The sequence below is a fragment of the Condylura cristata genome, unplaced genomic scaffold (genome assembly GCF_000260355.1).
Source record: "Condylura cristata isolate star-nosed mole 26May11 unplaced genomic scaffold, ConCri1.0 scaffold00009, whole genome shotgun sequence".
Classification (NCBI taxonomy): domain Eukaryota; kingdom Metazoa; phylum Chordata; class Mammalia; order Eulipotyphla; family Talpidae; genus Condylura; species Condylura cristata.
The window spans coordinates 24,099,983-24,127,684 of NW_004567110.1; the positions used below are offsets into that span (position 1 = coordinate 24,099,983).

The 27,702-nt window shown below is 32.9% G+C and overlaps 1 protein-coding gene across 6 annotated transcripts in view; it reads right to left on the minus strand.

The window, feature by feature from the left end:
• The window catches only part of RIMS2 (regulating synaptic membrane exocytosis 2), a 418,309-nt gene that overhangs the window by 173,315 nt on the left and 217,292 nt on the right, over positions 1-27,702 (minus strand). For all 6 annotated transcript variants that reach the window (XM_012723001.1, XM_012722998.1, XM_012722997.1 and 3 more), the window contains 5 exons: positions 23,607-23,737; positions 21,355-21,526; positions 19,241-19,394; positions 5,065-5,133; positions 415-571 (listed from right to left, as the gene is read on the minus strand). In XM_012723001.1, coding sequence (XP_012578455.1) covers positions 415-571; positions 5,065-5,133; positions 19,241-19,394; positions 21,355-21,526; positions 23,607-23,737 — 683 coding nt within the window. The remainder of the gene's footprint in view (positions 1-414; positions 572-5,064; positions 5,134-19,240; positions 19,395-21,354; positions 21,527-23,606; positions 23,738-27,702) is intronic.

Sequence of the window (27,702 nt, forward strand, 5' to 3'; positions counted from 1 at the left end):
CACAGCTTGGTTTAGCTTCACAATGTAGCGCTTCAACCCACTGCGTCAGCAGGGAGGGCCCTGATTATCCTAATTTTAAAGCTCCAACGGATGGCTTTTTCCCCCTATGTTCATTAAGTTTTCAGTATCTACATCATTCATGTTCTAACTAGATCTGCTCAGTAGATGATTGAAACCTGGAACTTCTATATGATTGTGAAACTTCATCATAAAATAATACTTATATCATGCAAAGTTACAAAGTGGCCCGTATTTCATATTAGTCTCATTATACAGGCTATTAAATATCATCTTTATTTTTCTTTCAATAACATTTTCCATACGAATGTGTTATCTTTTGAGATTAGTCATGATACTTTATAATAAACAGTCTTACGGTATGATAATATAAATAGAATTTGCATGCTCGCTTACCTTTGTGGAGGAGGGACACTGGGCGACCATGATCTAGTCCTTCCTATTACGTCCGCTCGGTGAGGAGACCCTGATGGTGAACAATGATTTGATGACATTACTTGTTCTGGTACTGATAATGTTGAACTTTGAAGATCTCGACCATTATGTCGATAATCTAAAGGTGGAGAGATTAACATTATAATGGTCTACACACTTTTTTATTTCTTCATTGAGAACTATGAAGTGTTGCTAAAATTGAAAGGGTTTGGATATATTACATATAAAGCATAGTGAATAAAGCATAATGCTTAGGTACAATAAAATTTTGTAACCCCTAAAGTTAAAAAGAAATGACAAATATTCAAATACTTAGAAAGCTAATGAATCCTAGGGCAATTCAGGGTTAAGTAGACCGCTTCAGGTACAGTACAGGCAGGGACTTTGGGAGAATTAAAGAGGCTTCTAATAAGGGCAGAGAAATCCAGGAGAGCCAACAGGACAGCAAATATTAAGAGACCTGGATAGGGGCAGTGAAAGAAAGGTTAAGGAAAGAGGTGTGAAGCTGGCACAGCTGCCTGGGAAGTACAGCAGCAGGGAGAGTCATCACAAAGAGGATGATGAGATTTGGGAGTAGAGAAAAAAATGTCTGGGGTGAGGCACCCACAGTATCCACCACAACTACCATATAGTAGTAACTGAATACAACACACTGTAAAATAGCTGGATGCAGCATGCCAGAGAAATACAGACCCGCATGGCATGTTCACCAGCCACATGTTCTTCCTCTTGGCTCACTTTGGTCATGAACTCTGTGTTAGAGGTACTTACTGCAAAAGTTTTTCCTGGTGTTTATGAAAACATTCCTCGACACCATAACTTTGCAGACTTATTCTCTTTTCCATCTAGACATACTCCTTCCATATAGATTCCTTCATTTCATTTTAAAGTCCAACATCTTAATGGTTTTTATTACTAAAATTTAATATGACTTCTTATTTATGCTTGCTTGCATTTTTATTTTTAGTGTTGATTACAAAGCTGCATGGTTTTTGAATAGTCTTATCTAGGCCTGTTTTCCCAGAAGCCCTGTTGGTTTTGGTCCATGAACTTGCAGATCACAAGGGTTGTGTGTGTGTGTGTGTGTGTGTGTGTTTTCCAGGAAAACATGTTATATAACAGAAACATCTGCAATAAAAGATATTATCTCCTTTTACATTTGATGACACTGAGACAAGGAAATTGATACTAAGTGTCAAATAATTGGTTTAGGATTTAAAAAAAGTTCTATCTGACTCATTTACTCTCATGGTCATCTAATACTAGATTCCGCTCTCATGATTTAAGTAATAATGAAGCTGAGAACAGAAGAGAAGTCAAACTAAATGTTAAAGATGTCGCAGCAAGAATAACTACTCTTACAAAACTAAGAATATCAATGTCCTATAGAACTCTCTAAGAGGAGGGAAATGATATCTACCAGTGTTCACCATTATGAAAGCTACTTGAGCACCAGAAATCTGGTGAGTGTTTATGAGGAAATGATGTTTAGTGCATTCATTTTAAATTAATTAGACTTAAATAGCCACAAATAGTTTGACTCTGGTATTTGGCGATTGATACTACATACATTTATTCATTCAACAAATACTTATGAAGGTATGTGTTTATAAAGTACTGTAAGTACACAAAAAGTCCAAGGATGATCCTTAGCAGGTAATCTAATATGAATCAATAATATTTTGTGACTAGACACAGAACAAATGTAAAGAAAAAATAAAAGAGTCTTTATTTTACCCCTTCAGGAAGTTAAGAGTACACTATAAAGAGTGAGAAATTCAGCAAGGTTTAGAAGATTAAGATAAGGCTGTTTTCAGGCAATATTGGCGTTACAGTTATATATGTGGGAAAGAATCCTCCTGAGAGAAGAATGAGGACTATTAATAAAAGTTTGAGAATCATTTCCAAAAAAAGAATCACTAAAATCCAAAGTAGAATGGTATAGAGAGAAAAAAGATTTAACTACCTAGTTTAAGGTAGAGGCGACTATTGAGAAAACAAAAAAAGAGTCATTACAAAAAGATAATTCAGATAATGCAATCATGTGGGAAAATAATGCACATCATGCAAAAAATGTAAAGTTTTAAGAAATCATTCATGATTAATAATGTAAAGTGCTACTCAAATATGATTCTAAAAAATGAGCACAAGGGAAGATAAGTGACTTAGGAAATTACTTTTCTAAAGATGACATACAAATGACCAAAAGAAACATGAAAAATGTTCACAATCATTTGTCATTAGAGGAATCAAATCAAGACCACAATAAGAGGTCACCTCATACTGATGAGGACATGAGGATAACCTATAGAAAAAGAAACCCTACTATTCTATACCTATTACACACACACATACAGACACTATACATGCTATACTGTTTGTAGAAGTGTAAACCGGTCCAACCCCTATGGAAAATAGTGAGGATGTTTCCTAAAAGACTTCAAATGTATCTGCCATATGAGCCAGCAATTACACATACACACATTCAATAGATACATAGATAGATTGCAGACGTGTGTGTGTGTGGTCCATATATATAGTTAGATTGCAGACACTGTGTGTGTGTGTATGTATGTATGTGTGTGTGTGTGTGTGTGTATATATATATATATATATATGGTCCATATATATATTGGAGGTGGCTAATAAGTCATCTGCAATTAGAAACAAATACCTGTTTAAGAGCAACAAAGTCTTAACAGATTTGCTTGCTGTTATACTGATTTATACTATGTGTTCAAAATGCTAGTTAAGGTGGGGGAAGAGGTTATATATATATGTGTGTATGTAGATATGCCATTCAAAATTGAACTGTAATAATTTTGTGGACAATACAGGACTACTTGCTTGATTTTGTAGTCAAATTATTTTATACACTATGACTGAAACATTTATTCTCTATGGAAACTAGTCTTGATGATAGAGCTTTAAAACAGAAAGTGAAATAAAACATAAGAACAATATTTCTTAACTGAAATAAAATGACTAAATCTTACATTATCGTGACACTCACATAAACATAATTAGTGTATCATTTATTTAAGTTATGGGCCCATGGAAAGTTAACATTTCAGAAAATACAATACTATATCCTGATTTTGAATAGTCATAAAAATGTGGAGATGACTTCAAGTTTCTAACTATTACAAAATCCAAGTAGGATGTAATGCATTATTAAAATTTTGATGAAAATAACTATGTGTGACAAAAATCACTGGATTTCAACACTGCAAAAAAAAAAAAAAAGGATGCCACCCAGCCTTCGTTTTTCTGTAATGGATTACTAAATGATTCATGATAGTCTTTGCATAAGTAAAAAAAGTGCTGAGATAGACATGAATTTCATGATGTTGAAAAATAATGTGTAAAGGAGTAGACACTTTAAATTACAGAGGTTTTCTGTGCACTATCCTGAAATAACAACAAAAACAAAACAATTCAAGAGTATTAGTCCAAACAATGAATGATACTGATACTGTTTTTTCAAGAGATATAATTTCTTTAGCAGAAGAGAAACATAATAAAATGATTGCATTAATTAAATATTTTTGCCATCCTGAAAATAGAAAATGAAAGAAATGAGATGTGCCAAAAATGCTATGAAGGTGACGTAATGTGACCAGATGTCTACAGAAGAGAAATAGTCAGACCATTAACAGAGGAATAGAACAGAAGAAAAGAATAGAGAATAGAGAGAAAAAATTAAAATGAGAGCCAATGAAGAGACTATGGGAAATGGTTTTTAAAACCACATCAATGAGGCTTAATTAAACACGAAGTAAACAATAATTTGTAGTCTTAGTAAATGAATATAATGTTCAAGCCTTAGTGTAAGAAATGAACGATAAAGGATAGTCATTACATTTTTTAAAAGTAGTACACATAGCGTAATTGACCCATACTCACAAAAACTGTTATTAGTCATTGATGAATCGCAGCATGTCTTACTACAATAGAAGATTTTGTTGAGGGCAAAATGACTCATAATTATGAAATCTGTTGGGTGTCTAAACTTCAAGAAAAGAATCAAATATTTTTATAATACTAATGGTATAATGAGTATATACAAATATTTTTTCAGATTTTATCAAAAATAACTAAGTGTCTAAAATGCTAAACCATTAGATAAATTTCTAATCCTAAAGGAACAATTGTTTTAAACTATAAGAACAATTTCAAAATGTAGATATATATGGCTGTTATTAACAATGAAAATTTTCCATAAAAGCTCATTAAAAATTTTGATATATTTGGGTATGTTGGTGATATCAAAAGTATTTTTCCCTTGAACTGTTAATGTAGAATAAATAAGTTTAACTTATACAATAACTCCTCACATTTGGTGAAATTATTATTATTTAGTTCAAAACTAGAAAATTTATAGGGATTCACTTATCAAACATATTTCAATAAGAATTTTCAATATTACAACTGGCACAAGTACTCCAGCCACTAAAATTATTCAGGAATTTTAAATTGCCATAAATTTATTTTAGGTGATAAATAGCCAAGTTCTTTCATTCACTCTATCTCCCTTCCCTTTCTCACATGTGTGACTAATAGTGGTGAATTATACTTACTCTTTATTAATACAATATATGAATTGCTTACCTGATACTACACCAATTCCATCATCACAGTCGTAGTCAGACACTTCACTGTCACTTATTCTCTTTGACCCTATAAAGCAAACAACAGCAATACTTAAAATAGTTGATTCCTTACAGGGGAAAAATTCCTACCAACCTACAAAACAAATGAAGGGGTTTTGAATAGAACTGAGAACAAAAAATATAGAGAGGCTATTTATTATGAGTTCACCAACACTTATTTTGGTGCATATTTTGAATATGAAGATATGAACGATGAGGAGTTATTTATACAAGATTTATTCTTGAAATGCATGATAAAGTTCCTAAATGGTTTAAAGCTTGAATATCAAATAATAATATATATTATTTGATGCTGGTTTTTAAAACTGTATTATGTTCCTTGAGTTAATAAGTGTTGTAACACTGTCGATGATGTGGGGATACAGGTTCATACCTCTTCACATGTATGTTGCAAAGTCAGACAAAAACTAATCAAATATAGCTAAGTCAATTTTAAATGTTTTTAGATAAGGCCTCTTAAATCTAACTAAATTTCAAAACATAGTACGTTATTTTCAAAAGCATTCATGTGTCTTTTTCATTTGCATGACTAATTAAATATGCACAATTCTTTACTTTTCATGTTTGCTGAAGCATTATTGAAGACATCTTAAACATCCCTCATTATTAGTGTGCACATCTCTTGCTTTCAGAAAAAATGAGAACTCATTCGTTAAACGTACTAAAATATCTAAATTGTACATTGTGATAGATTTTTTAAGAAACAGTTTTAGACAGCTTCAGTTATGTGTGCCATCCTTTAAAAAAAAATCTGTGCAAAAATCAGGCTAGTAACATTCAATTCGATTAAGTAGGGCACTGATGACTAAAACATATTATGTATTCAGATTTAATAATGAAATATATCACATATAAAATCATGTTATAATTTATATTTTAATATTTCTTTTCTCCTACATATCAGGAAAAGGCACACCCAACCTAATACAATCCTTTACTAAATCATTTTTTTCTTTCCTTGTTATCAGAAAACATTTAATAGTTGAGACAACTGCTATTTCAAAGACTTGTGTTTGGTTTTTTTTTCTGTCTACTTACACAATACATATTTTGTTAAATAAATTAAACCTGATTATCAGAAAATAAGTACTTCCCTAAAAGGTTTATAAAACACTGAGAGCTTCTGTTGCATAAGGTGTCTAAGTAGCAATAACAGGAGTCCCCTGCCAGTATTTACAAGTTCCTCTAACAAATACCCTTTATTTTTTTTCTTCTTTTCACTTTAATCCCTACCCTCTTAGGACAGGGAATCTTTGTTGTCAGTGACAAAGGTTCTCATTTTTCCCATTGTAATGACAAAGCATAAGATACCTGTCTACTCATGCTGTCCAACAGAATGAACTGTTACTCTTTTATCCAAGTCCTTACCTCAAAAAGCTTATACCCAGTCAACTCTAAGATTCTTACAGCTCCAAATGACATATATGGAAACTACAAAGATCTGATATCATCCCAACAGATCGGGCACAAAAGAATGCATTGGATTTGGGACAGACTTTCTTTTTTATTTATTTTTATTTCTTGAGATGACATTAGTTTAGAACAATGATTATGATTTAGAGGTATTGGGCCACTCTCTTGAGGATATATCACATACCACACATACCACCAAGGCTCCCATAGTCCACCTAAATGGAATTGGGAGCTACAAGGTAAAAAGGATTACATGCTTTTGATATTGTCAAGTGTCCTATCCTCTTATAGTATTAAAAAAGAATGACACAAGCAAACAATAAAATTCATCTTAGTATGCTTGTGAGAGTGTGGGGGGGTTAGTGGGGCTTGTTGGAGATGGAGTATGGAGATTGTTTCATAAACACTATATCTTGATAAAAGTCTTGATCTATTTTGATATTAATCTTATAATATTAAATATAGTGCAATTATGTTCCATTTGCATTTGTCTTTTCACATTCTAAAGAATTCAAACACTTACATTTAATGTCATTGAATGCATCAATTTCTATTTTTAAAAATATTATTTTCAGTATCTTGGTTCAGTATTTTGTTTATGAAATCTTTCTTGAGCTTATGAGCACGAAGATAATTCTATTAAATAGTTTATTCTGAAACTTAAAGTATTATATGTTCAGCATTTCCACCCTTATCTTCCCATCATAAATTAGGTTGGCTATGGTATGAGACATGGATGCAACTTTGCTCTTTCCATATAAAACACATACCTCAGCATTGTTCACTTAGTATTTCCATCTTTCCCCAAAGATCTGCAGTCACCTCTGTCATAGATCAATGTATCTTATCAACCAGCATCCATGTGATGCTTTCTCTATTTTCTCCTTACACAGTCTGTCTACCCACAAACCAGTAGCTAACTGCCTTTGTTATTATTATAACACTGAAAAGCAAATCCATCATATTTTGGATATTATCTCTCTGATCCTCCATAAATATTTTAGATTCAGGTAATCAAATTGTACAAAAACATTCGATTGGGATTTTATTTGAATGGCATGGCATCAATACAAGTCAGAGTGAACTGGTATGTACTAACACACTGTTGTATTAGCCACGGCCATATCATTCTCTCCATTTAAATTTCTATGAAAATCTGAACTTTGCACATTCAAATTTTCCACATTTGTTGAATTTATTCTTTGCATTCTACAATTTCTGTTGTTGTAAGAAACACTGTTCAACTGATTGTTTTCAAAACTAATTGGTCATATATAGAAACATAATTGTACTGCAAAATAATGTTACGATCAAGTTTCTTTTTTTTTTTTTTCCTAGTAAATGTCTTGTGATTTATTTTGGCCTTTTCTGTGTAGATTATCTTTATTCCCAATTCTAAAGTCATTTTTCTTTCTTTTTCCTGTCTTTCTATGCTAAGAACTATATTGCAAAAAGCAGAGAAATTTTATATTCCTTTAGGACATTGATTATAAAGAGAATTTTTCCAATTTTTCATTTCCCTATTATAAATGAAACTTAACTATCTGCTCATGTCACCTTTTACTGGGTTGAGTATGATCTCTTTAAATTCAGTTACATTTCATGAAAGATTTTTACATTTTTATTTACAAGTTATATTGACCTGCTATGCTATCTTCCTTATACTAAACCTTTGGATTAGGATCAAGTTATACTGGCCCAATAAAAGCCTTACTATCCATCGGTTTTATTTTCTGGGAGAATCTGTCTAGAGTTGTAAAGCAATGGTGATAATTTTATCTTAATAATTTATTTCCTATATATTATATTTCTATTTGATTCAGTGCCTTCTTTTTTACTATTTTTATAAATACCATTGAAAATCTATTTTGCTATTCATTTCAAAGGATTAACTTTTGAGCCACATAATTCCATAGAAATCTATTGTTGGTTTCTTGCCTTATTTTTAAGATTTCTTTACTTCTACTTTCCTTTGGGAGTCCATTGGCTGCATCTAAGCTCTCTCGCTTCATGTTATGGGAAATAAATATTCTTAAATTGGTAGCTAGGAAAAATCCAGTGTTCAATTAATTTGTTTTCTTTTCTTTTCTTAAAATTATAGTCCTCCGCTGCCTGATAGTCACTGTTACTCAAACAACTGTCTCATACCTTTGTCCATTTTTGTTGTTTGAGTTGGAAAGATAAGCCCAGTCCCTTTTATGCCACCATGGTTATTAGCCTTCCTCAGTACAGAGGAAGCTTTATTTGGTCAGTCCTGAGATTATTAATAATTACTTTCTAATCTTACCCAAGATGATTATATAAAACACTAAATTTAAAGCATTTTATTTTCAAATGTAAATTGTTAAAATTAAGTGAAATTGCAGCAAATAATGAGAAAAATTAACATCAGTTTAAAGTACTTTGATATATATTCTATGAATGTATATGAATGTATATTACATTTTAAAATATATATACTTATAATTTTTAAAAGTAAAAAAAAAACCTGGGGTAATAAAACTAAATCCATTCCAGTTTATCTGGAAGATAGGAAAAATTGCTTTAAGATGGAGCTACAGCAAATATTATCATTTTAATTATGCTTTGATTCAAAAGTTTAGAATTTTTAATGTTACCCTTCCAAAAGTAAAATATATTGGAAATTGTGTCTATGCAAAAACATATTTTCTTAAGTAGTAGATAGTAGAATACAAAATACTCCACTGAGTAAATAACACCATATTAAAGATAACATATACACTGAAATAAAAAAAAATCACTGTATTTCTTTTTCAATTTTATACATGTTAAAATCACTTTTCATTTTTGTACAATGTTTGCTTTCTCGTTCGGCTGTAGACCCCATGAAATTCCCACCACCAAGTCACCCGTACACCATCACCACAGTCCCTGTACTCTTCCCTGCCTTGCTGTGTTCCTACTCCCTCTCCCTACTGCAGAATGTCTCTACTTTGTAGTTGCCTGTTGATCTGGATGTTTAGTCTATTATAATGATTTAAAAGTCACTATATTTCAACAAACGATATTTAATACCAAATAATAAAGATGTAAACATGGGAGATACTGGAAATGTCCTACAGGCAGAAAAGAGAATCTACTCACATTTTTTTGAAGTTTAACATATGTACAGCAGCCAAAAAAAACCAATAAACAAAACCAATAAAGCTTTGCATAGGAATACATGCATTAATCATTGCACATACTAAAATTTACCTGAATTGTATGAACAACAGGTTTTATCTGGGGGAAAATGTGTAAGCATGGTGTCAAAAATATATTTTAAAATCTTTATGTATTATAGAGTTAATGAAATCTAATTTCTGTCCTACAGAATGGAGTGTAGTTTAGCATTTTTATTTTTAGTTTCAAAAACATATTAATTCAAAATACAGTAAGAAAGGAAGATACAAAATATATGATTTAGTAAAAAAAATCCAATTTATAAATTACATTAGCAGAGACTTTATTATGTGCAATAATTACAGGCCAACCGAAGCACAAATTAGAGAAAGTATATAAAATAAAAATGAATAATAGACCTACTTAACAATGGTTATCAAGTCTATTTTATACGGTCAAATAGCATAATGTGAAATGTATCAGATACTTGTTATAGCAATTTATAATGAAGAAGCAAGTAAAATCGAAGGTATCCTAAAAATTATTAATTTCATAATGATTGATTTGGAAAAAGTGTATTTTAAAATCAATTTCTTTTTGGAAGAGCAAAACAGACATTATAGGGGATGATTTATTCTTACAATCTCATTTGAAAAATATTTACAGTATATTATAAGTAAGCCAGCGGACTACAAATTAGTTAAGACCTTTCAACATGTATAATTTACAAAGATTTAAAAAGCAGAGGAATATTAATAAGGTGTTTTCACACTGGAAACAGGAGTAACTTATCTTTTGAATATGCAAAGATTTCTTTAAAAATGTTTGTACTATACTGCTGCAAAACACCAGAGTAATAGAAGGATGTTATTTAATCATCTTAGTTCTTAGCTAGAAGATAATAAAACACAAAAAATAAAATAATACCTTCATGGTTATTATAGAAGTGTTTGATTATTTAAAGTTTGACTGACATGATCTGGACTTTTTCTAACAAATAAAGGAATAGTATATTTGGCATAGTTAATCTCTTGCACTGGATATCTACAGAGTAGAGAACTTTATTTTGAGGAACAAAAAGAATTTTCCTGGCTACACGTAGGAATTTTCTAAAGACAGAAGAATAAAATTACTGAAGTTAGGAGGGAAATAGCAGAGCTGAATAATTTTATAATAATAGTAGTATTTTATCAAGGAGATATTTTCATAAAGATAAACAATTTAAATAGCATGTTATAAATTTAAATTGACAAATAATGTCAACTGTAAAGACATTATTTCAGGGTTTTCTATGAGGTACACTGCTGTTAGGTAGGCACCCAAATAATTTTCTCAAAGTAATTTATATTTAAGATCTATTCAAAAGTCAGAGGTAGTCTCATGTGTTACTATTTACCACTATTTGTCCAGTATATATGGCCTTGATAAAAGGATCTGAAGTGAATTATGTTGAATCAAACAGTGCAGGTTTTCACTTGTCAGAACTTCAAATAAGACATTTTAATGAGTTCGAGAGATTAAGTCAGGGTTACACCATTTCTTAAAATTGTAAGAATGGCATTGCTAGAATATAGTATTTAGACTATAAACTTCCTGAGATGTAGCTCTTTCTGCAGATGTTATAAAGTACCTAATTCTTTAAAATAAATCAGTGAATATATGTATTCTGTCACAAATACAGTTCCTTTGTTAAAATAAAAATTTATGTTCACTATTAAAAATTCAGAATTTAGAAAAAGCATTTAACTAACAAAAATGCTGTGAAAACTTTCTAAGCTATTAAAATGTAAATTTTTATTGCAGGACTTTTAATGATTAATATTGAAAATATCTCCTAGATAAACTAATTTGGAGATTTCCACTATGTTTTTCAAACAATGTGCATATTATGGCGAAAACTGTGATATTGAAAATCATTAAAAGTAACTTTGATGGGGCCCTCCCTGGTGGCACACCAGGATAAAACACAGCACTAAGAAGCTAAAGCCACTTCAGCATGAGTTCGATGCCCAAACCAGAGGTGATCCACATAGTGTGATCCAGCAGTATACTTTGTCAGTGGGTCTGTTCCCCACTCTGTCTCTGGTGAGTCTCTTACTGCCCCTGCACCTCTGGCCTGTACCTCAGTTCTGTATGCATAACAAATAAATCTTTTCTTAAAAAAAAAAGTAATTTTGATGAAGAAAGTAGAGAATAAATTACACATTGTGACAGTTATCATCGTCACTGTACTATTGTGACTTTGTAATATTGTGACTTTGACTATTGTGCTGAATAAAAGGACCTGAATGCAAGCAGATAGACAAGTAGATGAGAGCCATTTCTTCCCTGATTCATTCCACTGCAGTTTGCAACTCTCCCTAATATTTAACTTTCTCCAATTCCAAAATACATGAAGCTTCACTTATAAGTAAGGAAGGCATTTGTATATATGGTATAATAAAGAATACCCCCTGCCCTCAAAGTACAATTTGTTTTCAGATGCAGTACATCAAGGAAAGGTGATAAATCATGTTCAGATATTACTGTGCTATTTTTTTTCTGACATCTACCCATGGAGTCTATTTTAAAATGATAAGCCTTTTAATCCTTACCCTGTCACTCAATGCTTTCTGCAATAAATCTCATCACACGATTTAATTCTTATGTCTTTACTCTCCTAATCTTTTTACTTGTCTCACTGACATTTCTCACCTATTCTTCTTAGGCAGCTATTCTTCACTGCAGTTTGTACAATTCTCATACCTCTAAATTGCTACAGCACTCTATGGAGCTTACAATTTTTAATATTTTCAACTCTCTTTTCTATAAATTATTTTTAGAAATTATACAAAGTCAAAAATTCAGTATAGTAAAATTATACACATTACCCGGGCAGGGTGAATCATCAAAACATTTCACCAAATGGATGTATGGACTAAAAGAGGGGTCATTATACAATTATGATAATAACTTTATGTATATATGATCCATCATAATGGTAATCATCATAATCTTTGATAATATAATACATAATTCTAAATAAATGCACTATTTATCCTCTCCATGGAGAAACATCTTTAAGGAGGCATCAATGAATCTTTAAAATAATTGATGGATTTTATACACTGGAACTTGAATCTGCTATTGATGAGTAACATATCCATGGTCGATGGTAATAGTTTTGACTTTGTGTCTGTTCCTAAGTGTTATTCCCTAGTGTGTTTCCTTATGTATATGTACATGTTTTTATCCACCTAGCTAATAAACTGTGATAACATTTAAGGTGTAAAACACAATTAGTCATATTTTTTAATATCAAAAATTAACTTTTATTTGCAATTAGTTGCTCATTAGTTAGATGACACAACATGAGCCAATATACTACACAGAGATAAATTTAACATTATTAGTAACTAAGTATAGATGAAATATGTGGGGGTTGGGAAGACATTAAAAGCTAAAGTATTAATTGAATTAAATTAATTTGTAGCATGAAAATCTATGATACAGCTATCTAGAAAAAAAGTCTCATTATTCCTCACATATACTATTGTTAGTTGGCTAGGAAAGGAAAAAATTAATGAAAATTGTTGGTAGCTTTAAGAATTTCAGATATTGAGAGTAATCAAACCTACAGCTCATTGCAAAAGCAACTACAGTATATGGGGGAAAGGTCTACATTGTAAGAAAGGGCAATGGTGGTTACCATTAGTAGCCTATAAAATTACACTATAAAGAAGATGAGGCAAGATGGCGGCAGAGTGCGGAGATTGAACTCGCTGCCTCCAGGCTCACTTAAGACAGATAAGCCTCGAAATGGACTAGAAGCATAAATAATACAAACACCAACCCACCTGAGGACACCCTGGACTTGTTAGATCAAGGATAATTGAGAGAGACTCAGAGACTGGGAGCTCCAATTGGGTAGCTCCAATCCCGGAGCTCTAAGGCAGCTTGGAAGTGCTTCAGATGGGAAGCTTGAAGTTCTTCTACCTGCTTCCTGCCCCTATCCACACAACCGGCACTTGTAGCCCAGGCGGTAAAGAGAGATGGTTTGGCCATTGGCTCGCGGTTGGCTTGGCAGCAAAGGCTTGATGGTTACATGGCTATGAAAGAAACCTGGGACATTGGAAGGTTACAAAGACCAACAGGTGGGCAAGTGAGGGCAGCAGTGCTGCTGCAGCGTGGGGCTGGCTGGCAAGGAGACTAGCTAGAGAGCCTTCCTTTCGGCACTCCCCTTTCCCCTCTTCCAGAGACCTGTGTGATTATAGAAACCCAGTCCTGAAACTTACTGGGAGAAGTCTCTGGCGCCACCTAGTGGCCAAAACACAATCACAAGCCACACTCACATGAAACCAGGTGGTTTACCTGAGGGAGAGCCATCAGGGGGAGTCTTTTAGGACCAGCCCTTACACCTCAGGTCTTTAGATACCACGAGTGCCTGGGTGGTATCCTTTACCTGCCTAACTACCTCAGGGGACTAAAAAGAAAGCCAAACAAAACTGCAGCCTCTGGGAAGGCTACTCAACCCAGTTGTAGGGCGATCCCCAGGGGAACAGCCTAAAACCACAAAGACTAGCTAACTGGGAGCCATCAAACATCTGAGAGGCAATTCTCCCTATCCATGGATGTGTTTGTTGCTTGCTTGTTTGTTTTGCTCCAATATTGCTCCGCTAGTAGATTTCTATGGCCTTCCTTCATTTTTACCCTGTTTTTCTGTCTCCTCTAGCTTTCTCCATTCCCTTCAACATTATTATCATTGCTATCGCTTCATTTTCTGTTACATACCCTCCATTTCTTCCTCCTTTTCCCTTTACCCCCATTTAACCTTCACCTCTTCTTTCCTTCCTATTACATTCCATATCATCCTTCCCTCTCCCCAACCCCTCCTTTCACTCCCTACTCTACATTAATTCCATTATTTTACCAAGGCACACCTAGAAGAAGCGAGAAGTTCAATAGACAAAACCAGCCCATCCAGGCACCTCCCAGAGACTAGGACTCAACGTGTTATTGGAAGAAGCAGAATCCCATAAGAGAACCATGGCTATGACTGGCTGAGTTGACAAGCCCGATTTCACTGAGTGGGGGCTGGAATAATAGGAGATCTTGTAATAAAGCACAGCTCAGAACATCTGACACAACTGAAGTATCTGGACATGTAACCAGCCACAGAGGCTTAGAACCAGGCAGACATATTCACACCACAACAAGAATAATTAGAAACCATGCCCACCAGCAACAGTGGCACAGGAGTACTTAGAACAAAACAAAGCAGAAGGCTAACAGGAAAAAGAAAAAACACAAGTGATCAACAGCCCCCCCCCCGAGAGAAAGTCACTCCCCAGAAAACGATATTATGGAAGTAGAAGAATACCTCCACCTAACACAAAGATTTCAAAAAGGCCATGATGGAAATAATTAAGAGCTAAAAGAATGAGTAGAGCTGAGGAAAAGAGTGAAGGATCTGGAGGATAACCAAAGGCAGGTGTAGGACCTCAAAAACTCTGAGAAAAGCCAAGAAAATAGAATAGAAGAAATGGAAGAACAAATCAGCATTCTTGAAGATTCAGACATAAAAAGTACAAGAAAAAGAAAGAGAACTACAAAAGAAAAAAAACTGAAAAGTCAATCCAAGAAATACCAGATACAATGAGGAAAAGAAATATAAGAATCAGAGGTGTCCCAGAGGGCAAAGAGAGAGAACTGGAGCTGAAACACTGTTCAAGGAGATAATGGAAGAAAATTTCCCAAACATGAAGAAGAAAATGAAAATAGAAATACAGGAGCCAGAAGAACACCAAACTAACACAGTGAAAAGAAAGCGATAGCAAGACACACAATAGTAAAATTGTCAAAGGTCCAAGACAATGAAAACACAATAAAGCTGACATGGGGGTGGGGAGAAACAAATATATTCAATGGAAAACCAATCAGGGTGACATCACACTTCTCCAGAGAAACACTACAGGCCCAAAGAGAATGGAGGAACATACTCAACAACTTCATTAACAAATTCCAGCCAAGAGAAGCTCTCCATCCTCTACGATGAAAAAATAAAAACTTTTCATGACAATGAATAAATAAATCTTTAAAAAAAAAAAACTTTTCATGACAAACAAAATCTCCAGAAATTCATCACTAATAAACCCCCACTACAAAAATTACTACAAGACACTGGAGAAACTAAAACTAATAGGGGAGTGACTAGGAAGATTAGAACAAGGTAAGGAAAGAACCACAAAAAAGAAAATGAAAAAAAAAAAACCCACAGATTTCACTATATCAATATTAACTCTTAATGTAAATGGTCTAAACCCACCAGTAAAGAGACAGAGTCGCAGGTTGAATCAAAAAAAAAAAGAAAAGAAAAGAAAAGAAAACAGAACCCAACCTTTTCTGTCTACAGGAAACACATTTAACAGCAAAAGATAAACATAGATTGAAAGTAAAAAGACGGAAAACAATCCTACAAGCAAATGGATCAAAACAGAAGACAGAGACAGCTATACTCTTATCAGACAAAACAGACTTCAGACTAAAAAAAGTAAAAAGAGACACAGAAGGTCACTACATTATGACTAAAGGGATAATCACCAGGAAACCGTAACAACCATCAACATATATTCACCAAAGGAAAGACACCAAAATATGTCAGAGAATTATTGTCATCTCTGAAAATGGACATTAGAGAAAACACAAACTTGGTAGGAGATTTCAACACACCACTGTCACCATTAGATACATCAACAAGACAAAAAGTAGGCAAAGACACAAGAACTCTAAACAAGGGTATAGACCTCATGTGCTAACAAACATCTACAGGACACTACAACCAAAGAAATCTGAGGACACATTTTTCTCAAATGCACATGGATCATTCTCCAAAACTGATGACATACTGGGGCACAAAATAAACATTAACAAATACTCCAAGACCAAAATCATACCAACTATCTTCTCTGAACATGAAAGCATCAAGCTATAAGTAAACCACAAAAAGAAAGGAACACTCCTACTTCATGGAGATTAAAACCCACACTACTGGAAGGTAACTGGATTAACGAGGAGATCAAGGAAGAAATTAAAAAGTACCTCAAGATGAATGACAATGAGGACACAACCCTACAGAACATATGGGACACAGCAAAAGCAGTTATAATAGGAAAATATATAGCAATCCAGGCAAGAAACAAGAAAGAACTAAAAAAAAAATAACTTAATGTCCCACCTTAAAGAACTGGGAAAAGAACACAAAAAAAGCTGCTCAAAAGTCAATAGAAGGAAATAATAAAAATCAAAGCATAAATAAATGAAATAGAAGTTAAGAAAACAACCCAAAACATAAATGAAACCAAAAGCTGGTTCTTTGAAAAAATAAGCAAAATAGACAAAACTCTAGCCAGGCTCACAAAGAAAAAATTGGAGAAAACACAAAAAAGAGGATCATAAACAAAAGAGGAGAAATCACGACACAGCAAAAACCAAAAGAATAGGAAGAAATTACTATGAACAGCTATATGCAAACAAGTTCAACAATCTAGAAGAGATGGACAAATTCCTACAACTTTACAGTCGCCCAAAGCTTGACAGAGAAGAAATAGAACACCTAAACAAGCCAATTACAAGCAATGAAATTGACACAGTAATCAAATCTCTCCCCAAAAACAAAAGCCCAGGACCAGATGGCTTTACAAATGAATTTTACCAAATGCTCAAAAACAAACTAGTGCCTGTCCTACACAAACTCTTTCAAAAAATTGAGAGGAGTATTACCAACCACATTTTTGAAGCCACATTACACTGATACCAAAACCAAACAAGGATAACACATACCAAAAAAGAAAACTACAGGCCAATCTCTCTAATGAACACTAACACAAAAATCCTAAATAAAATCCTAGCTATTAGAATCCAACAATGCGTCAAAAAGATAATCCACCACGACCAACTGGGATTTATCCCAGGCGCACAAGGATGGTTCAACATTTGAAAATCAAATAATGTTATCCAACACATCAACAAAAAGAAAAATAAAAACCATATGATCATATCAATAGAAGCAGAGAAAGCATTTGACAAAGTCCAGCATCCAAGCATGATAAAGGTACTTGAAACTCTTGGGATAGAAGGAAAGTACCTTAACATTAATAAAGGCCATATATGACAAAAATATACGTATAAAATTTTAAAAAAGAAAAAAGTACACTATAAATATTGGTCCATATGAATTATTGATAATGTTCATGCAGTAGCCCATCACTCTATATTGTGATTTAGAGAAAATTTACTAAATAGATTGCAGTGGCCAGAAAGTAAACACTCTAAATTCAGTCTACATAAAATGCATGGTGATATAATCACAGCAAAGGATATAATAGCAATCACAAGTTTTTTGGGAACCTGAAAAAAATGACTTTTAAGAATAGAGTTTAACTAACAGTCTATTTGTAAAAGACTATTTTGTAGAAAGAAAGTTCCAGACACGAGAGAATTATTCTTTAAAGGAAAATAATTTCTCTTGCTTTCCTATGACTAACGATCCCATAGAACCAATCCTTTACTCTAATTCTCTGTTCATCAGCCTCTGATGAGTTCAGTGTAGTTTAGTGCCCTATTCAATAGGAAGAGTTCCAGCCAAACAAACAAAGCTTATTTATTATGTTGCTAGGTATACTTCATCATTAGTCAAGGACATGGAGTTCATGCTAACAAACTTACACTTCTGAAATCTGGTTACAGTTTCTACTACTTTGCAAAAGTGGTGCTAAACCAGGAGCACGCTGATTCCACAAAGATAAAATGACTCTGTGAATACTATCTAAGTAGCAAACATCCGTCTCCCCAAGTCTCACTTTTAAATAATAGATCTATTTAATAAACTTTAAAAAGACCTTGTTGTGGAAGCAACAAGTCAACACCTTCCAACACAAAAAATATTTGTAAGTTTCCCTTAAGATTCTCTGGGCTGATATGTCTATTTTATCATTTAGGATATGCATAATTCAGGGTAAAGCACAAACACTGAAAGCAACAATAATATCAATTTCTATTCTTAAGATTACTTAACCATATAACCACCATGTCTATAGGTATTAACATTATTATTTCCTTTTTCTAAGTGAGAAAAAGAAAGCACAGAGTGATGACTGCTACAAGATATACAAGTTTTAAACGAGAGAATCAAAAATTCAAACTTGAGTTTGTCTCAGTCATCTTAGTTCATGCTATTGGTTTCAACAAATATGCTGTATTTGTTACCCTATATATTCACAAAAATATGTCATAATGAATGTATAAATCATAATTTTATATATTGTGGTCACATAGCCAAATTCTATTTTATTTAAGATTCTACTAGCTAAAATTAAAACATACACTCTAATGGGTGAATGTAAAAGAATGTATTCACTTATTTTAGTGCATCAATTTAACAGCTTCAATAAGTCATGAAAATACTAATAAAAACCTGCCAATACCCATAGAAAGGCCGGCTAATACCCATGTATGTACATGTACGTGTATGTGTGTGTGTGTGTATGTGTGTGTATTCCTGAGAATTCAATAAACTTAAGCTAAACTTTTACTGAACTTACTTTGCAACCTCCGTGTTGGGCTCTCTCCATGGAGCTGCCGCCGGGGCATGTATGGAGAAGGGTGGGGAAGAGGCAATGATGAGACGTCGTGGGTCTGGAGTTTGTACCAGTGTGGCTCATCATCTAGTAATGCTGTTTCTAATTCAATTAAAATCTACAAAGGCAACATACAAAGGACTGTTATATATCAACAATGTAGAGACTCTCTGAAAGGTTTCTAACATAATATATTTGCATATGACAGTATTTGATTTCAGGTACATAAGAACTGCTTTTGAGCGATAAATCATGATTTAGCTATGGAAGGTAAAGAAGCAAAATATTTAAGTTATTCTTTCATTCTTCCTAAATATTCCCTGGTCATTTTTAAATTACAAATATTATATTCCAGGGCCTCCCTGGTGGCGCAAGGGGTTAAATCTCAGCACTACAAAGCCATCTGCAGCCATTGTACCACGAGTTCGATTCCCAGCTACACAGCACAGCAGACCTCTCCTGTCTGCCTGCTGCTCCTCTTAGCAGTGTATTTCAGTAGATCTGCCTGTTCTGCTCCCCACTCTGTCTCTGGTGAATCCTCTCACCCCTCTGGACTGCAACCCAGTTCTTGTATGCACAAATAAATCTTAAAAAAAAATAATATAATCCAAATGTTTACACTGATACACATTTATTCAATTCTCATACTAAACTTGAGTTAATATTGTTATTCCCCCTGACTTAAGAGAAAGCAGAAGCACATTTGGAGTAAGTAACTTGCACAAAAACTGACTCGGAAGTGGCAGAACTGAGGACAGACTTAGACAGCTGGCAATACAGTTTCTGCTCTGAAGATTCTGTACCCGACTTCCCAACTGTTATATCACTCTGATTTCTTAACTAACATTCATTTCAGTCTTTGACTAGATTGATGTTTCTCCCATGAAATTACCATTTAATTTACCCAGGAAAAACCAATCACATTGAAAATGGCTGCAGGTATCTTAGTTTACCTGCTTTCACAGTTTACAGTTAATAGCTGTAGAACTGGCTCATATATTTTTCTTAAGTGTAAATGCTGTCAAGGCATTCTCTTTTTAAAAGCATTAGTGGTTCCCCTTATTCACAGAATAAAATCTAAACTTCTCAATATACTATGTTAAGGGATGGGATTTGGTGCAGTTTAATTCTCAAGTCTTATTTCACATCACTTTCTCTTCAATTTAATGCAGCGGCACAAGACATCCTTCATTTCTAGGGTCCTGCTATTCACTTTGCGGTATTTCATTCCTCTTGAATCTGCTGGATTCCACTTCTTCTCTGGTGGATTCACCAAACCGCGTCTTTTCACTCTCTACTCTGCACAGCAAGAATATAGTCCTACTATATTTTCACTGTAATAGCACCTGCCATATTACATTAAAGTCGCCTATTCACTTGTCCCTATTTCCAATGGATTTCAAATTCTTTTAAGGAAGTAATATACTTTATTCATCTTTGAAACCTCAGATCCTAGCATATTATGGGTACATTACAGGGTTTAAAAAATAATCCATCACTGAAGGGGATTATGCTAAGCAAAAAAAAAAAAAATCAGAAACAAATGTTGGATGGTTTCACTCAGAGAGCATTATGGAGAAACAAAGAAAACTAAACCAAGACAAGCCCTAGAAACCTGACTACAGAACTGAGGCTATGAGGTAGTCCAAGTACCTAGTACCGGTACCAGGAGGGTGAAAAGTGAGCAATAGGGGAGGATGGGCCCCAATGGACTACGGTGCAAGACCATGGGGTGTTCTGATGGGGGGGCAGGTATGGCATCATATATGTGAAGAGGTGTGAACACATACATAAAAATCATATACAGTACTGTAAACCAACATTAGTTCAATAAAAACAAGTTAGCTAAAAAAAGTACTATAAAATAATGCATGAATAAATGATTCAATTACATAAATGATTGTATTCAATAAATGACTGAATACATTTATTTCATGGGTAAATTAATATGATGCACAAATTATCAAGTATAGTAATGCATTTGTGAAATATGAATCAACATTGTATGGTTCAAAACAGATATCTACATTAGAAATAAAAAAAAATTGACACAAAAATTTTAAAATAATTTCAAATACCTCTCCTAAGAATTCACTTTCTTCCTCTCGAACTCTAGCTTGATCCCAAAGAGTAATCTCCAACATTCGTTCACGAAATTCCCTTCGGTGCACTGGAGAGTAAATGAACGTTTGGTTCCATTTGGGTTCCAATGTTTTCTTTACTGTTTTAGTTCTTCTCTTATTTTTATCACTATAAAGTAAGTAAGAATGTATGGACTTACATAAAATGTTGTCTTGTCCTAAGAAAATTTTAATTAAAATTTTTAAAGAAGATTTCACCACATATGTTTATCCTATATTGCAAATATTACAACTTTAAAAATTAGTATTAAAATATATAATAGTAGAGCATTATAAATGTATAAATGTATAGCACTATAGTAATAAATCTAAACTTTTTCCATAATAGGTAACTATATCTTAATCTTTCTTAAAATCAAAATAAACCAGACTGAAGAATCTTTAATTTTTTTAAACATACTTTCCTATTGGACACCTTTAAAATGCAATTAACCAACAATATTTATGCACTATTCACTTAAAGTACAGAAGTTTTACTGTAAATTCTAAAAATTACCATCTAAAAGATTTCACATACATATAGAGGTGATGAGAAGTTTATAATTACATTTTGTCAAGTTACTTTCTAATATATATGTGATATATACTTGATTATTTGGCCATTATCAGGTCTTCAAAAACTATAAAATGATTTCTATTACCTGTTAGGTAGCCATTACAATGAATTGGATATATATGCTGGATGTTAGGGAAATATGCTGTTACACTGTCATGGAAATATGCTGTTACACTGTCATGGAAATACACTGTTACACTGTTATCCAGTTGAAGTTGAAGCTAGATTTAAAATCTCTAGTTATTGACACTTTTTTTCCCTGCAGGTCCAAATCTATGCTCTTTTGGACAACCTAAGTCGTTAGGGAGCAACTTTCTTCAAACAAACTTTATTTGATAAAATTGAACAGTTCCTGATGACTTTAAATGCTATGAGACCTTAACATGTTTTCTGAGGCATTTGTATCACAACTTTCACTTCCAAGTAGGTATAAAGCAAAATACAAAGATTCTGTTAATGATCTACCTCTGTTCTCTTCTTTTCTGAGTTTGTTTTACAGATGATACTTTGGTACTCAGCCCTGATGACATTCAACTTGAACTGAGAGATCCAAAAACATGTGAACATGTCCAAGATTATACCTGTGCTTAAGTACCTCTACCCTGCGTTAACATGACCAGATCTTGAGAACACCTGCCCTGGGCCAGAAGTGTGGAATACTTGGCTCCATTACTTCTTTCTTTTTTCTTTTTCATGATATCTATTGAATCGTCTTTTTTTTTTTTAATGTGCTTGAAATTACAAATGATTAATTTTTGATATGCTATTTCTCCTATTCTAATTTCTTAATTTCAATCAGGGTAAAACAATATAACTTAAGTTCATCAGCATGAACACAAAATAAGTGACATGTGAAGAACCTGATTCTGGGCCTTATGATACAGGCCTTTATTTCATGTGGGATGGTGAAATAAAAAGGACACTCATTAATTTCACAGAATACAAAGAAATAGTATCTTACTACAAAGAGGTAGAAATGGTACAGAAGGCCCTCGCTGGTGCACTGAGAAGCTAAAGCCACTTCCGAATGAGTTCGATTCCCACCTGCCCGGGAGGTGACCACATGGCGCGGCAGACCTCTCCTGACCTGCCCACTGCTCCCCTCAGCAGTGTACTTCATCGATCTGCCTGTTCTGCTCCCCACTCTGTCTCTGGTGAAGCCTCTCGCCACCCCTGAGCCTCTGGCCTGTACCCCAGTTCTGTATGTACAAATAAATAAATAAATCTTAAAAAAAAGAAATGGTACAGAAAAATGACAAGTACTTCTAACACCATTTCCAGCTTTTTGTTGTGTAGTTTGTGTTAAAAATTCAGTTAAGAGCCTAATTTTTAATGATTTCTATAAATAATAACTACATTATATAATAATCCATTCAGCTTAAACTAAATATTCAGCAAGTCTATTATGCAAACATTTGATATACATTTGAAAACAGTCTCAAAGTATTGTCACTATTTTAATTCCTAAGAATTATTATGCTTCCATTAAGCTTCATAAGCACTTGACTGATATATATATATATATGTATATATATATATATATATATATAAATGATACAGAATCTAAACATCCAATGAAATTAATATTTCTCATTTAGTTTTAAGAACATTTATTTTTGTTTCATGATCATACCTTCTATCTGGAAGAAAGTAAATTTTAACATAAGGATTTCTTGGCCTCCCATCTTCCCTGGAAGGGAGATCCTTTGCTCCCAAAATTGTAACTATTAATTGGTGACCAACCTTGTCAAACCATAGTTTTATCTGAAAAGCAAAAATATTCCTTCATTAGTTTAAGCATTTACTAACATAATATCATGTTTACATTCCCAGTCTCTGCCCTACTCCCTTACACTAATATTAACACAGAATATAAACTTCACTTAGTAAATTGTGGTTAAAACAAAAGGATATGCTATAATAACTTCAATGAATACAGGAGTTAATTCAGATATTTCAGTTTTATGGATAAGTCACTTGGGCTTTTGGTATCCTAACTTGATTGCTTATTAACATGTAATAATTACATCCCCATAAGTAAGAACTTTGTGATTGCCCTATCTTTATGAAAGGATCACTATAGTTCATTTTGATTCCCTTACTATTATGAATTCAGAATAAGAGCTCAAAATAATAGACAGTAACTTGTTTATATGGCATTCACAGTAAATTTTTAAGCAAATTTTAAAAAAAGGTTTTGTTATTCCATAGAAAAAGACATTTAACATTTTAAGGCAAACTGATACTTTAATCAGCAGTGTATTTAAGAGTGTATTTAGCACTATAAAGAATTCACCTGTAAATTTTTTTCCTAACATAGACTTTTTTTTGTTTGTAGAGAGAAAGTATCATATATTTTTTAGGATTAGAAAATGTATTTTGTAACTCAAGATGAGCAAATGTGAGCTATTTTCCTATATCATAATTAGGAATTGGAACTTCACCTCCAGCTGCTGAATTCACTTGATTTAACAGGTGTCACCTCCCACACACTCCTCATACTTCTACAAGCTCTATTTAGCTAATTCTACTGTGTGAGTTGCTATAATAGCTCTGAAGCATGTTTTGTTCAGAACTCAACACATCTTTGATCACTATCTTGAACCTGATGTTGAATTAGAGAAATCTAGAACTTATGGCTAATTTTCTCTTTAATTTAGATGCACAATATTTGCAGCAGTTTAAATAAGTACTTATCATGTCAATCCTTCCTTCTATTCTCAAAGTGGACAGTCAGATCTGGGACAGGCTATGGGATATTTATCATACATATGTCATGCACAGATACATTTATATTTATATATGAAATAAAGATCGTTTAGCTCCAATTCTGACATGGGTTTGTTGAGTTCTTCATTTCATTTCTTAAAGGACTACAAGAGAATAAGCAAGACTTTAAATCAGGGGAGCAAGACTGATGGCCCAATATTTATATGTGTGTGTGTGTGTGTGTACACACTCCTGTCTTTTATTTCTGGTCCAATAGAATTAGTCTTCTTACAAGAATAAATATAATAAACATTATTTTTTTTTAAATTATACTAATAATCGCTATTCCTCACATTGTGTTTAGTCCTTAGGTTTCATCCAGGTATCACTGTTCTATTGTGTAACCAAAAGTTATACTAGTAAGAGTTGCTATATAGAAGAAGACTCTAGAAAGTGTTTCTTAAATTGTGATTCACAAAACCACCTACATCAGTATTACCTGGTTTAATTTTTTTAAAGAAACTTACTTTACACCTATTCGATCAAATGAAGCCCAGGAATTTGCACCTTTAGCAAGTCCTCCAGATAATACTGTTGGGCTTTAAAGTTTGAGAATGATGGCGATAGACTAGGGCTACACAAACTGCACAAAAATTCTCAGATATTTGAGTGGGGAAAACTTCTCAAATATTCATGTGCCTACCAATGTTAGAACATAGATACAGATAAGGATAAGTCAGAGAGGGAGGCAAACTGTCTGGCAAATGACATGAGGGGAAAACAAAAAGGAAAGAGATACAGGAGTTTCTCATATATGAGTAAAACAGATGATGTCACGTAACATCAAGATTCCTCTAAAATGTGTCACTAAAACCACACTAATTTCTGATATTCTCTATTTCTTATAGCAATACAAAAACAAAACAAAACAAAACATGGCTTTGTTATTCCATGACATTAAAAGTCATTTCCTGAAGATAATGACATGAGTATTAGGTTACCTCAAAGAAAAACAATTTGAAAGGCTAAAAAATGTTTTTCAAAAACTTTACACTTAAGAAACAAAGAAACAGGGTTATTAGTCTAAAAGCATAATTTTTGGAGTAAGTAATTGATTTCTATTATAATTTTGTTTTTGCATGGGGGAAGGGTAGAACAAGGAGTTTAATCTATGACTGATAGAACAACCAGTTGAAATAGCTCACTAACTTTGGACCAGTCTGATTTCTGTGAGCTTTAATTTTTTAAAAGACTGAAACTAAGCACTTGTTGCCATTTTCTGAGGAATATTTTTGCCTCTCTAAAGTCACTAGAGCTAAACCTTTGTGATATTTCATATATGTGATAAAATAGGTATTCATTTTAATTTTAATTTCTCATGCCATGGAAAACCAAAAATATCACTTACTAATAGCATTCCTTCTCACAAAGATATATGGTTTATGACTTGTATTTTTATAAAAATACTTTAATATTTATAATATTATACTGTAAATATATAGATATTAAAATAATTTAGATATGAAACAGGCACATTTTAATTTTAATGATTGCTTCAAAACTGCACTTTCTTATAAATTGTCTTATATTGGGCATTTGATCAATTGCTCTAGTTTTCACTTTACATTATAGGATTTACATTGAAGTTTTTAATAGATATCCTGTTCACATCATCAAAGCAGAATTACTTTATTAGCTAGATTATTTGTATCTCATGCCCAAATTTCTTATCTCTGCTTTTAAAAAGAATGATTAAAATATATCTGTTGATTCACCAAAATATAACAAATATACTTTGACAATTGCAGATATGACACCTTATTGTACCTCTCTTTATTAATAAGTTATTGGTCTAACTTTAATTGTTCTAATGTAGTTATCATTCTGGTTTACTATATAACATTTTTTAATTTCCTGAATAGAACCTCAGGCACAAGTAAATATTTTACATTCTGTAATATTAATGAAAACGATTTTAATTTTTTAAATTGAAACTAAATTAGTAATATTCAAAACCAGAACAACAACTAAAAAACATGCAACAAAGCAAGGAAAGAATGATGCTATTTTCTTTGAAAACTATATTCACGTTGTTTTACCATATAAGAGATTCCTAATGAAAAGTGGCAAACAACTTGTACCCAAGCATTATAGTAAAATTAAATGGAATTACTTTACAAAATATAGACAAAATAACCCAGCAAGTTTTTTTTGGACTATTATTCTGTTACTTCAAATTAATAAAATTCCTACAAGTTGAACCTATATATTTTATGCAAAGAATTCATATTTAAGATGAGGTACAAATTCATTTGCCAATTTCCTCAAGGAGTGTTGCTTGGAAAATGCAAGAGAATGGGGAATGTAAATGATACAATGAATGATTTAAAGAGACAGAAACCTTAGTGTAATAAAGGAAAATATCAACATTATAAAATTAGCTATTTCTGCCAAGGTTACACACAGAGTGGAACCTGCATTAAAAGTCACTCTGACACCTGTGAGTTTCAACATTCTGTTCATCACGTAAAATCGCTAACAAAGATTGTCTCTTTAAATTTGTAGTGTATTTAATTCCCATGCAGAAATTTACAAGCTGGCTAATAAAATGATTTTAACATCAATAATATGGTTTGGAGCAACATACAAAAAGTTTTCCTACTACGCATTTTCCAAAAACATACAAATAAGGGCTAAAACACAACTTTAGTTTCTATCAGGCAGAGAAGGCCTTTACCTGAACCCTAGGAACAAAAGGCGTTGTTCTTCTACTAAGGCTTTGGCTCTGGTAAGCAAAATTAAAGAAAAAAGCAATAAAACAAAACCAAAAAGGACAACACACTAGAACTAAAAGACCAAAAGTAAAACAAACACATACAACTGACCTTTAAATACAGTTAGTTTTCATGACAAAATATAAGTTAAGTACATCAGCAAAATGAGTAAAGCTTGTCAAAATGCTCAAATGTATAAAGATTACATCAAATATTAAAAAAAGTCATTTTTTAAATATAACAATA